A 15020-nucleotide genomic window follows, 5' to 3' on the forward strand; every position below is an offset into this window, starting at 1 on the left:
CCAGTTGGGGTAAGCTGGATGCTGTTCTTGCAGGTCTTCAAAGGAGCTCTAAAGATGTATTCGTTGTCAGTGGCATTCCCTAAGGTTTTATTGGACTGTCGAATTGAAATTATTTTAGCTGTAACTATTTATTGGACTGTAGCATTTTACTGGGCTGGATATTTTAGTTTTACTGCTGGTTCTTATTCATTGTTAATTTTGTTTTGAAGCTTATTGTCATTTATATTTTATATTGACTATTGGAAGCCGAGTTGAGAGGGTTCATAGCCTTAAAAGCAGCCTATAAATATTTTAAATAAATGGGAGAGCAATCCTTTGGCCCCTAGACAGTGTCTGGGGGGCCCACAGTATTGTTCAGTTTCCTGACTATGAGGTTGGAGATAGGGCTGTGACCTGGGAACCAGGAAACCACATTCCCTTCCTCCCCGTTGTAGCCAGCTACCTTTCCACGTTCAGAAAATGGAGCTCAAGAGAGGGGAAAACGGGGGCATTCCTGTGGGCGGGGAGGAAACTGGGGCGGCTGCTATATGCCATTTCCTATGGCCACATCAGCCTCCTTCCCTCCAACTCCGAGACGTGCAGGATGGCTGGAGCACAGAGCCTCCGCTCTCGTCCCACCCTGCATTCAATATTCAGAAGCCTCCGAGTTCGGAGGCTGCTGACTATCTGGACAGGATTGCACCCTAAATCTCTGATTTCTTCCTTACAGAGCTACAATTCCCAGGGTTCTCTGGGGGAAGGGAATTATTGTTAAATCAGTTTCGGAAGACAGCATATACCTAAATTTGTAAGTAACATGAATGACTAAAGTGACAAGTGAATAATAGGCACTCTTAACTGACTGAAATGAAACAGGAAAGAAGGGCAGCCATTAGGAGACTAGAGCAGCAAGCATGACCAGATGTGACCATGGCAAGAGTAAGAGTTTTAGCAATTGATGCAGAAAGGAAATATCAAATTTTGTTTTGAAATTATCAGGAGGAGTAAGCCATGTGACTCATAAATGGCATGATGTAGAGTAGACAAAAAACTATAGGACTTGAACATGACATCAAGGATGTGCTCAACAGAGACCATAGAAATCATGTCTTTTAAGACTGTGGGTAAAAAATTAAGTGTTATTACTTGTTCTACTGAACAGTGCAAGCCTCTGCATGTTTATTCAGAAGTAAGTCCCACTCTATTCAATGAGACTTCTAAGTTACAGGATTACAGCATAAGCTCTTTGTAGTCTGTGTAGTGAATGTAGATCACTGTATCAAATATAAGAATAAGACGAATTACACATGGGAAACCTATGGTACCCATGCGGCTCTTAGATGCTCTCTGTACAGCCCTTGGAGCCACAGGGTGTCACACCCATTTTCCCCTGCTGCCCAGCCATCAGCAAGGGAGCAGGGAACAGATCACCATTGCCCTGCTGCTAATAGCAGTTAAGGAAACAGTGATCTGGATCAGGGTCACTGAGAGCGCGGTGAGGTTAAAGCTTCTTCCTTTCTAATGCAGATAGCCATTTCCTTGGTACTATCAGCATTGCTGTTCTCTATTTCCAGCTAATGGCTGATCAACTGGGTGGGCTTATCCAGATTGCTGGAAGAGGCTTTACCTTTTCCATACTCCAGTGATCCTGATGAATAGATCACTGTTTCCTCACTGCTATTAACAGTGTGAGAACAGTGGTCTGGATCAAGATTGCTGGGGGAGGGCGGGCAGGTTGAGGTCAAAGCAATCCGGATAAGGATCACTGAAGAGGGGGGTTGCCTTATTTACCTCCCTCCCCAACAATCTCATCCTCTAATCTCATTGGGCAGAGAGGGGAGGTTTATACCTACCTGAGATTTGGATGGGTGAAGAGTGCATGTTTGTGTTTATGTGCTTGGTCCCCGACCCACCGCCTGGGCACCGCATATGGTTGCAACCACAAAGCGGTTGGCTATCCCTGAACAAAACAAAGAACAGCGAAAGAACAGAAAATAATATATAAATAGGCTGCTGGAAGGAAATCAGGTAAGGGAAAAAATATCAAAAATAAAAAGCAAGCGGGAAAGAGATAATAGCAAGTGTCATTAATTTGTTTCATTGATTTGCATTTTGTGCCTCTCCCAAGTAACCTAGTTTAAGCAGATAAGATTTACAGTTCTTGGCACTGTCTTAAAAAGCTCCTTTTTGCTAATATCAAATTGACACAGTCTTACTCTTTCCGCTGAAGGCACATCTCTGAGCCATTGATATTAAAATAGTTGACTGTAAATGATAAGATCCTGCTACTGTTCTCACTGAGCATTTGATTGTAAAATGTAATAATTCATTATACCTCTCATTGCCAGTATACAAAGGAAGATGAGTACTGCAAAGAGAAATAAAAACAAGAGGCAGCCAAAAATGACAGTAAGGACAAATAGATAAATGCAGACATCACATAGGCTTTATATGTATAACTTCAGTAACTCAATAAGCATTTGAAATCATGAGGGAGAGACTGGGATTGGTTAGCTGCTACAAAAGGAAACCATCTATGGTACAAAGAAAAGCATGCCATCATAGAACTAGTATCACAGGAATGGAGAAGCTGCGGCCCCACTATTCTTGTTGGACTACAACTCCCAGCATCCTTGGTCACTGGCCATGCTATCTGTGGCTGATGGGTGTTGGAGTACAACAGCATCTAGAAAGCTACAAGTTCCCCATCTCTGCTTTAGCAGAATCTGATTTTTACCCACAGCAAGCTAATGATAGTGACTACATGCCAAGTTTCCATCTTCCTCTGTGCTAGAACCCAACCTCAAAAAGGAGGAATGGTGCAAGGCAGCCTTCCCAAGCCTGGTGCCCTCCAAATGTTTTGGACTACAATTCTCAGGATTCCTGAACACTAACTCTGCTGGCTGGAAGTGATGGGAGTTGAAATCCACAACATCTGGAGGGCAACAGGTGGGAGAAGGCTGATGTAAGGGGTTCCTGCTTGCTACAGAGAGGAGCATTCAAACAAAACATCAGTCAATGTGAATGTAGAGACATATATCCAACAGAAATACGTAGCTGGTTAGGCGGCTACACAGAAAGAGTTGCGTGTATGTGTAAAATCACTGCAAAGTTAAAATAATGGGATGTGTTTAATGTCTCCCCAAATTAATAATGTTTGAAATGAATGCTCTGACTTTAAGGTGACTCTATGCTGAAAAAAGCAACAACTACGAACATTTAAAACAAACCATTTATTTAAATCAAACTGTTATGTCTAACAGTCACATAAGTTACACAGAATGACTAAGTCAGAAAGTTTCACAAAGGGAGAAAAATCAAAATCTTAAGCAGGCAAATTATCATCACACAATAGGTACCAGGAAGAAAAAACCTCAAAACATTCAAATAAGGCCATAATTATTTAATAAAAACATCAATAAAACTCCCCCCAAATTCTCATTTCTTTTTCTTTCAGTGTCCAGTGCTGCTAGAACTACATGTATCTTATAGTGTACAGATTTAATCAAGGTAGTGATCGCTAGGGTGCAATCCTCCAGTATCTTCTCCTACTCAGGTCCCACTGAAATAACAAGGAATTCTAGTGCTTGATGGATTAACACCCTTCTTTCCTGTTTTTAAATCAACAGTGTAGTAAGGCTCATTAGTACATACAGCTGCCCTGGAAACTTCAGTCTTAATTGCCTTCATAACTTAAATTCACAAAGTGCACAGTTAAAGATATGCCAGAAAATTTAATCTGCTACTCTACCAACAGCTGCCCATGCTTAATACTTAGTGGTCTACTGGAACAAAGTTACACTCTTTTTAAAGAGCTGTCTCACTGAAAAACATTTAGTTTCAAAGATGTGCCAACATTTTATTAACTGAAAAGTAGAAAAACATGGATTATATAAAGAAAATACAAAAACACTAGAAATGACCAAACATTTTCAAAGAACAAGCACCACAATGGACATCAGCATTCAGTTTTGTAGCATATATCCATTCTACTCCAACCAATCAACTTCATCAAACTCCGAGTCATCTTCTGAATCGCTATATTCCACAGCAATGCGACGAGACAATATGGTGGCAACGTCATTCTCAACGCGCTCATGTTTAGCTTCTTGTTCACGTTGCTCTTCAACTTTTCGTAACTGAATACCTAAAGGACAAGTAAAAACATAATAGTGGTGTGCACTTCATGTTTATCACACCTGCTAGTATGAAGCTATTTGTTTTGATTTAAGAGAGGTCGAATATTCATGATTGCTTTATAGGCTTGTTCCATAGACCCTATAATTCTGAGCAGGTCCCTAACTTCAAATGCTGGGATATGTAATATTTACACAACTCAAAATGCAAGTTACCCACTGTCTTATCCAATTACCTCCCTTTTATACTTTGTTGTATTTAAACTGGCATAATAGTTCTGGGAGATTAAGCCCTTTCACTGCTGTTCAGGAACAGCCCTTGCCAAGCTACTACTTCAACTAGGTAATGCAGAAAGATTGACATGATTAAAACCATCATGGTTTCAACAACTTAGATGCAAAAGAGAGAAAAATGACCACCACCATGCCCAACTCTCTTTGATTAATTAAACAATTTGCACATAATGGAGGGAAAACCTGGGGACAATTCTTCGGTACTTAATCATAAGCCCCAATTATATCATTGAATTTTTTAATCATCATAGCTCAGTTTAAAGTAAGATTGTTAGAAATACATATGCAAGATGCTCATATACTCTCATTATTATACAACAGTTTATCAACTATGTGAAATTCTTTAGCAAATCAGTCTATCTATTCTTAAGGCTACTTTTAATTTGTGATTATCTTTGATGTTAACATCTGATCATTGTGGGAAGCGTTTGGTGTTATTACATATCGGGTATTACGATAACACTATGGATTATGTGAATAACAATAAAAACAAAGCAACAACAAAATGCTTCCATTGATGCCAATGGAGGCTTTATAAAAGCCTAAGTGCAGTGAGGGCGGGTTGCAGGGGGGTTGGCTCCCCAATGCTGTGGCCCCCCACCTGAAAAATTATTCCTCTCCTGCTGCAATCGGGCTTTTAAAAAAAATCCATTGGTGCCGATAGAGGCTTTTAAAAAGGAGAATTGCAGTGTGGGGGAGATTTTTCCAGGGGGTGGCTGCTGGGAAGAGGAAGGCTAAGCCTCCCCAACGCTGCAACCACACCTGAAAAATCACCCCTCCTCTGCATGCAATCAGGCTTTAGGAAAGCACCCACTGATGCTGAGGCTAACTGAAGGCTATCAAGCTTAACTGCAGTGTGTGAGGGGCTCTTCTGGGCTGTGTGTGGCTGCTTGGGAGGGAAGGGTGAAGCCTCCCTTCCCCAACACTTCAACCCTGCTCAAAAAACCCACCCCTCCCCTGCTGCAATCAAGCTTTAAAAAGGCCTCCACTTGTACCAGTAGACCCATTAGTATCAACGGAGGCTTTTAAAAAGTCTGGTTGTAGTGGGGAAGGGGCAACATCCCCTCTTCCTTCCCAATGCCTTTTCCTTGTGTGTCACGTCTTTTTAGATTGTAAACCTGACTTGTCAGGAACTGACTTGTTTAATCAAATAAACTTCATAAAAATACTTCAAATAAACACATAAATAAATGTATGAGTGCATGTGTGTGAGAGTGTGGGCAATCATGTTGCTGGGCCACATGCCAGCAGTGGGGTGGCACTACCCACTATGGGCACGTGGCCCTCAACATGCTTGCCAGAACCAATTTGGCCCTTGGGCAAAAAAAGTTTCTCCACCCCTGATTTATACAAAACCATTATAAGTTCTATCCAAGGAGAAGTGAGGTGGATATGAAAAAAAACCTAGATGGTGATCTGCCAATTTTATAAGGCACAAAATCTGTGAAATGTTTAAAATAGACTCATCGGAAATAATTTAATTGAAAACATTAAATCTGGTAAAAGAATATTTGCTTTATGAAATGAACAACACTGCTTATTAATAAACAAACAATGGATACCTTTTCGTATTGCTTCGAGGAGGACACTTCTGGCATCGCTGATGACAGGTAGTGTTGATGGGTGACGTTTGGATTCAGGAGCAGGAGCGGCTTGTGATGGAGGGGATGGAGGCATAATTGGTAAATGAGAGCCAGGGACAACAGACGTGGGAGTGTGAGAGAGTGTTGTAACCGGTGAGGAGGGACGAATGCCAGGAGGTGGCAATGGAGGAGGAGGTGGAGGTGGAGGAAGCCCTTGCATTTCACCCTGTGGAACTGGAATGGTTTCACATACTTGGGCCACTCTAGTGACTGGAGGAGAGGGCTGTGCTAAAGGAGGTGCAATTGGAGGAGGAGCAGGATGAAGAACTCCAGGAGCAATCTGGAGAGGAGCTGGGGGCGGAGGTATAGCTGGAGGTTGCAAAGCAGCTGTCGGAGGAGGGGGCGGTGGCGGCACTGGAGGGGGAGGGGTGGAAGTCATTGCAGATCTTAATGAAGAAGTGGATAAAGCAGTTGGAAGGGGTGGAGGAGGCGGTGGTGGAGTGGGACTCACAAACACTGGTGTTCTGCCTGTAGCAGGTGACTGAGGGCGATTTTCAGTCATGGCTGCAGTGGAACTGAAATAAAAAATACTGCAAGTGATTACAACCAGACGAATGCAGATTACCCTAAATGTGCATATATATAACATTCAATAACATTTTAAACAGCATTACTCCAACTGAGTAATGCAAATCTTTATTTCAAAAATAGATGGTCATACTTCAGCTATTTTTCTCATACATCCAAACAAGCTGGCAATTCCATGATATTACTTAAGCTTTCATCTTTTAAGAGCATACAAGCTGCCACATGGCCAGTCTTCGGGGCTGTCTTCACGAGTGATTTACTGCAAAGTTAGAGCAGAATGAGTTCGTTTGTGACAGATGATGCCATCACCAATCTGCTGCCAACCAGCTGCTTCCCTCTTGAAAAGCCATCTTTTCTGAAACTCCTTTTACTCTGACTTTTTTTTTTACTGAAAGCGGCTCCCTGGCGGTTTTGCCACAGTGTGCCATGTCCCCCCACCCCGTGCAATAAATCCTGGGCATACCTCTGTGAACTGGCAGTGACATGGTCAAGGGGGTGGGACACCCCATTCCCTCTTGTTTCCCTAACTGAGGTAGTTTTTCTCATATCCTCCCCTCCTGTGCATGTTTACTTGGAAGTAAGAAATAAATCTCGCTCCCCCACAGTGAATCTGAAACAGATCTCAGTGCATATGGAGCCATGGTAAATCGCTAAAGTGTTAAAGGCTGACTTCAGTAACTTGCCCTATAGCGCTCTTTCACTTCTCTGTGAAATTGCTATCTTGATGCTGTGCTTCTTTGATGTTCTATAGTTTCTCTGTTGTTATGTAAAGCCACAGTAGCAATCGCTCGAGATCATGGAGCTTCTCATCTCATTGTGAGCAGGGAGAAGAATGGGGGGGGGGGTAGAAAGGGGGGTTGGAAGCAGTAATTCCCTGGCAGAGTGCTGGAATGGGATGAAACTGAGAGGCTGGGCTTCTTTCATGGGAAGCCTTTAGATGCTGCACTCCAGAATTGGGGTTTTTGGCTTCTCAAGGCAAAAGTATGCATACTGGGGAAAAGGGGGGGGGGATAATATATTAGCAGAAGGGAGCCTTCAGAATTGTGAATAAATAATAATGTTGTTGTTGTTATTCTTATTTGTTATTAATTGTTGTTGTTATTATAACATTATTATTAATTCACAATTCTGAAGGCTTCCTTCTGCTACTATATAATCCCCCCCCTTTTCCCCAATGTGCATACTTTTACTACATAATAATGTAGTAGCAGGGGGGAGACTGGACGGGGGGGGGCAACAAGCCTCTCTCATTGGTTGAGCAGCCCCTACCAGTCTGATGAAGTTCAGTTCTACTTCCCCCACCTTACCCGAAAGTATGTTCCTTTTAAGTGCTGTGTGATCCCTGAAAACTGGATTTTAAAGCTTTTCTGGCTTCGTGTGTCCCTGACGGACCAAAGCCAGTTCCATGAAAATACAGGTAATGCTCCAATGTGCTTCTCATTCCATTCTCGTGAAGATCCCCCCCTGACTGAAATTTATTTATTTATTATTTCTGAGTTACCCCACAACTAGGGTTCTCTGTGCAATGTGCCATTTTTAGTAAATAAAAACACTTATACAATCACAAAACATTCAATACAGTTATATCACAGCACTAAAAGACAAGTGTATCAACACCAAAACATCCCATAAGACAAAACATGTATTATATAAATGTATTATATATATTATGAAAAATGAATGTATTATAGCATGGTATATCTTTTCCCTCCGATGTCAGTTATTGCAAAGGTGTCCTGAATGACTATTTTAAGTGCTTCTTACCTGACACAGGGTGGAATGGGTTTGACATCTCCTGCTCCATGCATTGGTGGGGGTGGAGGTGGCTCATGTGGTCTTACTAAGACACGTTCCTCTGCTCTGTTCAGTAGTTCAGTCATCTGGCTGTATGGCAGTGCAGAAAGAGAATAGGGTCCATCCATTTGTTCCACATATGCCTGAGGTCTGAACAGAAATAAATCCCACTTGCAAATGATGTTTGTTAAACCCCACTGATTTTAAACACCTCAAGAGAATGAGTAAAATCATCCTGTTGCTTCAATATGTATGGGGTAAGAGTGCAGATAGAAACATAGTACAAAATAGTTAATAGTACATGGCAAATTAGGTTCTACAAGGTAGCTTAACGAAGTGTAAAGGAAACACTTTGTATAACTGTCTTTTTTTTGTTGCTTACGTTACTCTGTAACGAACCATGTACACTGATGGAGTACAAATTACAGTAGTAAATAACATAAATGAGTCCAGTTCTTCTAGCCCCAAAGTAGAGAGCAAATAATGATTACTGCTGCTTTGAAGCAACAAGGGACAAAAGAAAGACAAACGATTAGACACTATAGGAGGGAAGGAAGAGCTGATCAACTGAAAACGAATCACAGCAGCAAAAGGGATGGGGCACATGTTGGACAGCAACAACTCCTTGGTAAGAAAAGCTACTAGGCTAAGGAGGAGAACAATTTGGTGTGGCAGATGGTAATGACCTGTTAGTATTTGGGGTTGGACTCGATGGTCTTATAGGCCCCTTCCAACCCTACCATTCTATGATTCTATTTTGTCAGTGGCATCAACATTCCAAATAATAGCTTCAGATTTTTAAAATTCTACCCCCCTTTTTTTTTCAAATATCTCATCTAGAAAATGACCCAATATTATTATTTTATCTTTGTAATATCCAAGCATAACCATTAACCTATGACATGTATTAGCTAATAAACAAAATTAAGAAGAAAACCTTGTTTCAAAATGTGACGCAGGACCATTGGCAACTTCAATGTGCTTGTGTAAGAGACTGGCATCATCCTCAGCAAGTTCTGGACCCTGAGCTAACTTCTGCCACTCTCTCCGTCTGTCATGAGGAGCCCGTGGCACTTTTTCTGGTTCATGAGGACGATCCAGATTCTTCTGCTATAAAAGAAGACAAACTGACAACTGAAACAGTTCTTTTTTTCAAACCACAATATAATCTACCATAACAAAATCCTTTAATTACACCAGGCTAGAAAAGACCATTTTAGATTATTTTGGAATTCTCTTCATCTTCACCTACTACTGCAAAGGTTGATGATGTTTTGTAAATAATAACGTTAACTGTGCTGACAGAATAAAAACAGAATAAATACTTATGGCCTTTTAACAGAGGCCATAAGTAGCAGACACATGAGCCCAAGATGAATCTCTTCTATCTCCCATGATATAAGACACCCTGGAGATGCTGCTTCCAGTCAGGGCTGACTGTACTGGGTTTGCTTAGACACTGGTCTGAGTTAGCATAAGACAGAATCTTGTATTTAAGTAGCATCTCTTCCCATTTTTAGAAAGACTTTGAAAACATCTAATTTCCAGAAGGCTTTTATGGATGATTTTCTTGGATTTTTATGCCTATATGTCTCACTGTGTTTTTGAGATATGACGGATAGCTGTTTTATTGTTGTTAGTTCTGTTTTGTTGGTCGCCTTGGACAACTTTTACTTTTAAAAGTGAGAGATAAATGATTAGAATAAAATAAATAAGAATATATGGCAAAAAAAGCAAAATGTTTACTCTATCCACATTATGTTAACATTTACTTAAGAGTAGAACATCTTTTAAAATCAAATAATCCACATGCTCAGAGCATAATACCTTCTGCTTTCTCTTTTCCTTTCTTTTGTCTTCTGTGTCTTGTAACATCTTTTCTTTCCACAGATCAAAGAAATATGAAGGATTGGTGTAAAACTTTAAACCCTCTTTTCCATCATCTCTAAAGGTAAAACAATTTTGTTATGTAAATGTTACTAAATACAGATAGAGATCTGGTTCGCATGCAATGAGAAGTCACCATGGGAGAATGGCCACCATTTTGAATATTCGGGGTATGACAGGGGTGCGCTGTAGCTTCTCGTTACATGCAAGTTCAGCGAGGGTGGGTTGTTGGGGTGGTTGACAAGCCACCCAGAACCCATGGGCTATTTTAGGGTTGTGGGTAGCTTGTCAACCACCTCAACAACTCACTCTTGTTGGGTTTTGATGTAACAAGAAGCTACAGCACCCCCCACCCCCATATATTCAAAATGGTGGCGATTGCCATGACGAGAAGCCTCACAGGGAAATTCACTCATGGTGGCTTCTCATTACATGCAAACCAGGCCAGCATGTTCTGTGTAGCATATAGCAGCATAACTGATGCTGCAAGACTTTCATCTCCAAATTAAGGAAATTAATTCCACATTTCTAAGAGAATTTAAGGCTGGAGCAGAGTATGAAGGTTTGGACGATTTCCATAAACAACTCCATAGCCATGACATAGAGGACATCTAATATTGTCTTTACATACACAGCCAGAAACTATCTTTTAACATTTAAGAAAAATAATTGACAATCCACAATAAAGCACGTCTCTAGGGAACATGATAAATTAGAAGTCAAGGAAGTCAAGGAAATACATACTACCATGTGTAGCAACTGGAAGAAAACTTTAAGCTACTGCATACACTCATGGCTGCCCTGCCTTCCTATGAACTTTTAATTCCATTTAGAATTCTTTTACATCTGATGCCCATTTCGTTCCCAATATTTGTCCTTGTTGATTTTGAAGAAGAACTTGAATACTAATTCTGGACTATTTACGGTTACCCAAATATATTTTTAAAAATATCCTGAGGTGTGATATTACAGAAGTCCATTGCAAGTATTTGTTTACTGTTTTAACAAACTGCACAAAATCAGTTCTTAAATCATTTAGTAGAGGTTGTTCATAAAAATGTTTGTTCTTAATGATCTTTGAAAGTCTTTTTCCTTGAAAGCTCTGACCAATCATTTTAGTTGGATTAATGTATGAACTGGGGAGGTAACAAAGTGGAGTTGCTCACTGATCAGGAAAGTGCACTCTGCATAAGCTCTGAGGCGCTTTTGTCCAATACTCTGTCAAATATTCAAGACCCCTAGAACTGAAAAACAGAATCCTATGATGCACTGTGGCACAACCAACCCCCTAAACATGATATCATTTTCTCGGTAGTTTAGGCTGGGTGTTTGCTTGTAGGGTTACATAGGAAACATGTTAAAGGACAGAGCTGCAAGGCCATAGGAACAGTACCTGTAACTGTAAGGGATTTGTTCTACTTACATTAATCCTAGGTATTAGCGCTTATCACTAGTATAAGTTCAAATGTTTATAAACGTGACACAAATTATATACTATAAGGGAAAATCATCATGAAGAATGAAAGTTAACAAAAGCAGGTAATTTAGAATTCAAACACATACGTAATCTTAGAAAAATCAGTTGCCCTAGTGATAATAGAAAACAAAATCGATAAGGTTTAAGTTGTGCAGATCCAGTTCTGTCACTCTTGACAGAGAAAAATCCAGTTCCCAAATTAAACTCTTTCATTTGATTGGAGGTGCTTGAGGAATATTACTTGGCATCGGTAAGGTGTGCAAAATAAAACATACATCATGTGCATTTTAAAAACCACTGACCTGTAAGGGGTAAGTATGTTGAGTGGAGGAGGCTGTTCACATGTATCATAAGTCTCTTGCAAAGGAATTGGCAGAGTCTTGCGGTCAAAGAGCTGCTGATCTTGTGTTGTGGAACTTCGGAAAGCTTTTCTCATTGTTATATCTTGCAATGAAACTGAAGGGAATATCAATATTTAGATAGAGAATGAGCTATCAATATACTGGGAGGCAAAAGGTGTCTTGAAAAGTTATAATCAATAGGAAAAAAAACTAGAACGTAGAAATTGTTGGTGCTGACCCATTAAAAGTAAAGGTACAAGAAGAAATTATTATTGTGTAAACTGGAGGTGTCTATGCAATTCAGTTCTTAAATATTCGTGCATAATTTAAAGTAGTAAAGCAATGAGCATTACTCTTAAATTACTATGACTAATACAGCTATGAGAATAACATCAAAACTGGGGGAAGTGAAATGGAGCATCAGCAGCCTAACTGGAAATATAGCATGAGCTGCTGTAGATTCTCTGCATTTAGTCTGAGTTTGCTAAGTAGCTATGACTGCATGAATATGGTATTTTATGCAGCATTTTGTTATAAATTAGCACATAAAACGTGTGGCATTGACTACTGCTCAACTTTCTTCCAAACACTATAAATTAAACATAGTGGGTTGCATCCAATGGTGGTTACTCTGCTGATGCAAAACATCCGCCAGCAGAACTATTAACCACAGGCAACCACTGGAATAACATAGTGGAAAACATCACTTGTCTGCTACAATGTAATCCTGTGACCAGTAAGCACAGTGGCTCTTGTTTTGTAGATGTATTTTGTATCTAAAAAAAAATGTCACATTCTCGATCTTGATAAAAGATTCAGACAGATAGCATATAAAACTATGGTTGCTATTGCCCACAATTTGTTTAGGGCCTTAATTTAGATTAGAGTTTATTTTTGTCCACAGTCCTGTTTAATTGTGTATTTGATGCAATTTGAACTGGATGGGCTACTTACTCTAAGAGTACCTTTCTGCAGTGCAGCTGCTCTTCGCCTGTGAGACATTATGGTGTGGACAGAATGGGACAATCTAAAGTAGAGTAGCAGATGGTTCAAACAGAGCAGGGCTTCTCAGACTTTCTACCCTCATGGCCCCCTTGAGAGAGAGCTGAAAATGACTGAGGCGCACCAGTCACAAAATGGTGGCAGGTAGAGTTTGGCAGTTACTGACAAAATTTTATATTGATACCTAATCCCTCTTTGGAAATTTGTAATTCTTTGCCTACGTGACCTGGTCCATACATAATGCTAACACACGGTTTATTTTACCTATAGGTTGTTGAATTCTGGGTTGTTGTGATGTGTGAACCCAGCTTTGCTTTGTTAACCAAAAACAACCCAGAAAGAGAATCCATGGTTTGTTGTTGGGTTATGAATTCTAGGTTTTTTAAACTATGGGTTGTCATTACATGTGATCCCGGAATTGTGGGTTGTTTCGCCAGGCCACAGAGGTGGTGGGGAAGAGCAGTAAAAAAACAGCTGCTCTACATGCTACTTCTACAGTGCTGCAAAGGCGTTTAGGATACAGAGAGGGAGCAGACAAATGAGAAGGGAAGCAGACAACCAAGGAACTGAGAAAACAAATGATGGTTTGTTCGACGGTCTGCCTGACAAAACCTGGGTAGGGCAACAAACCATGGATTAACCATAGGTTAAATAAACCATGGGTTATTGTTATGTGTTACCCAGGTCAGTGACTTCCTTAAAGCAGGAAGTTCCATAATTCAGATTTTCTGAAGTTAAGCACAAATGTTGGCTCTGGAAGATCATGACTCAGCCTCCCCATTTCAGGCAGAGTTAGCAGATCCAGAGGAATTTTTATTTTAAATGTTTTCCTCCACCCCACCTCACATGCCTCTCAACGTATTCTTACTCACCTCCTGTCATTTCTTTACCCCTTATCCTTTTACACTTGTAATATATCCCTCCACGCTGCCAATTACTTTCATTCCACTCTCCTGCTGGGTGGGTTGCAGCACTGAGGCCCACCTGAAAGTGAGCTGACACCCACCGGTGTTCCTCAGCCCCCAGTTTGAGGACCCCTGGAGTACAGTATATTTGGTGCCTTCCAACTCTTAATCTACAGTTTCTGATACTGCCACTGAAAACATCAGTATATTCCTAAACGAGCAAATGGACTGAGAAAGTCCTATTTCTGAATGCAATCATGATAATGATTGTCCAGTTTTGAAACAGAAGTCATGGCACATCAATAATGCAAAATATTTTAAGTGTTCTTGTCTGTTGTCATGTTGACTTATATCATCAGCATGAATGCACTTGTTATATATACAATGTGAGACAATGTGGTATAGCGGTTAGAGTGTTGGACTGGGACTCCGGAGGTCTGGGTTCTAGTCCCCACTCAGCCATGAAGCTCAGTGGTGATTTTGGGCTAGTCACTGACTCTCAGCTTAACCTACTTCGCAGGGTTATTGTGAGGATAAAATGGAGAGGAGGACCATGTGAGCCACCTTGGGTTCCTTGCAAGAGGGAAAAAGGCAGGATATAAGTGAAATAAACACTGATCTTGTTTATTTTATTTTTTCCAGTTTTTACCTCTTCCCATCCTAAGGGCAGATAACAATACTTCAAATGTCACAAGAACACTCCATGTTCCATTTGCACTTTCAACAGAAGAACTCAAATTTCACAGGAACAAACAGCCTCATGAGTAATCAGCTCACAATGATCTCCAGATCAGATTGCTTCTACAGCTAAACCAAAGTAACCTGTCTGAAAACACATTCATAGAAATTAGCTTCAAGTGCTTAAAAATCTGCAGATGGCAAGCACTGTCTTTGGCTTAAGCTTCCAATTTCCATAGCCTGCTGCAACTAAGCCTATAAACTATCCTAAGCGTGTTACTGAAACAATTGCTTTGACACGGTTCACACGTCACGGCAGCAAATTGTGGGTTATTTAACTCACAATTCACGGGGAC

General features: G+C 40.5%; 1 protein-coding gene across 2 annotated transcripts in view; it reads right to left on the bottom strand.

Moving 5' to 3' along the window:
- Positions 1-3193: 3193 nt before the first annotated feature.
- The window catches only part of WASF1 (WASP family member 1), an 88688-nt gene continuing 76861 nt past the window's right edge, over positions 3194-15020 (bottom strand). Inside the window, exons 4-9 of one of the 2 annotated variants that reach the window (XM_084827279.1) lie at positions 12041-12194; positions 10202-10319; positions 9312-9484; positions 8345-8464; positions 5972-6567; positions 3194-4126 (exon numbers count right to left, since the gene is read on the bottom strand). In XM_084827279.1, the coding sequence (XP_084683405.1) occupies positions 3969-4126; positions 5972-6567; positions 8345-8464; positions 9312-9484; positions 10202-10319; positions 12041-12194 (1319 nt within the window). In that variant the 3' untranslated portion in view covers positions 3194-3968. Of the gene's footprint in view, positions 4127-5971; positions 6568-8344; positions 8525-9311; positions 9485-10201; positions 10320-12040; positions 12195-15020 lie in introns of both variants that reach the window. The other variant, XM_084827278.1, reaches the window with a different exon arrangement.

Source organism: Heloderma suspectum, chromosome 1 (assembly GCF_057233095.1).
Source record: "Heloderma suspectum isolate Gila_16-S chromosome 1, 16-S_ref, whole genome shotgun sequence".
Taxonomy (NCBI): Eukaryota; Metazoa; Chordata; class Lepidosauria; order Squamata; family Helodermatidae; genus Heloderma; species Heloderma suspectum.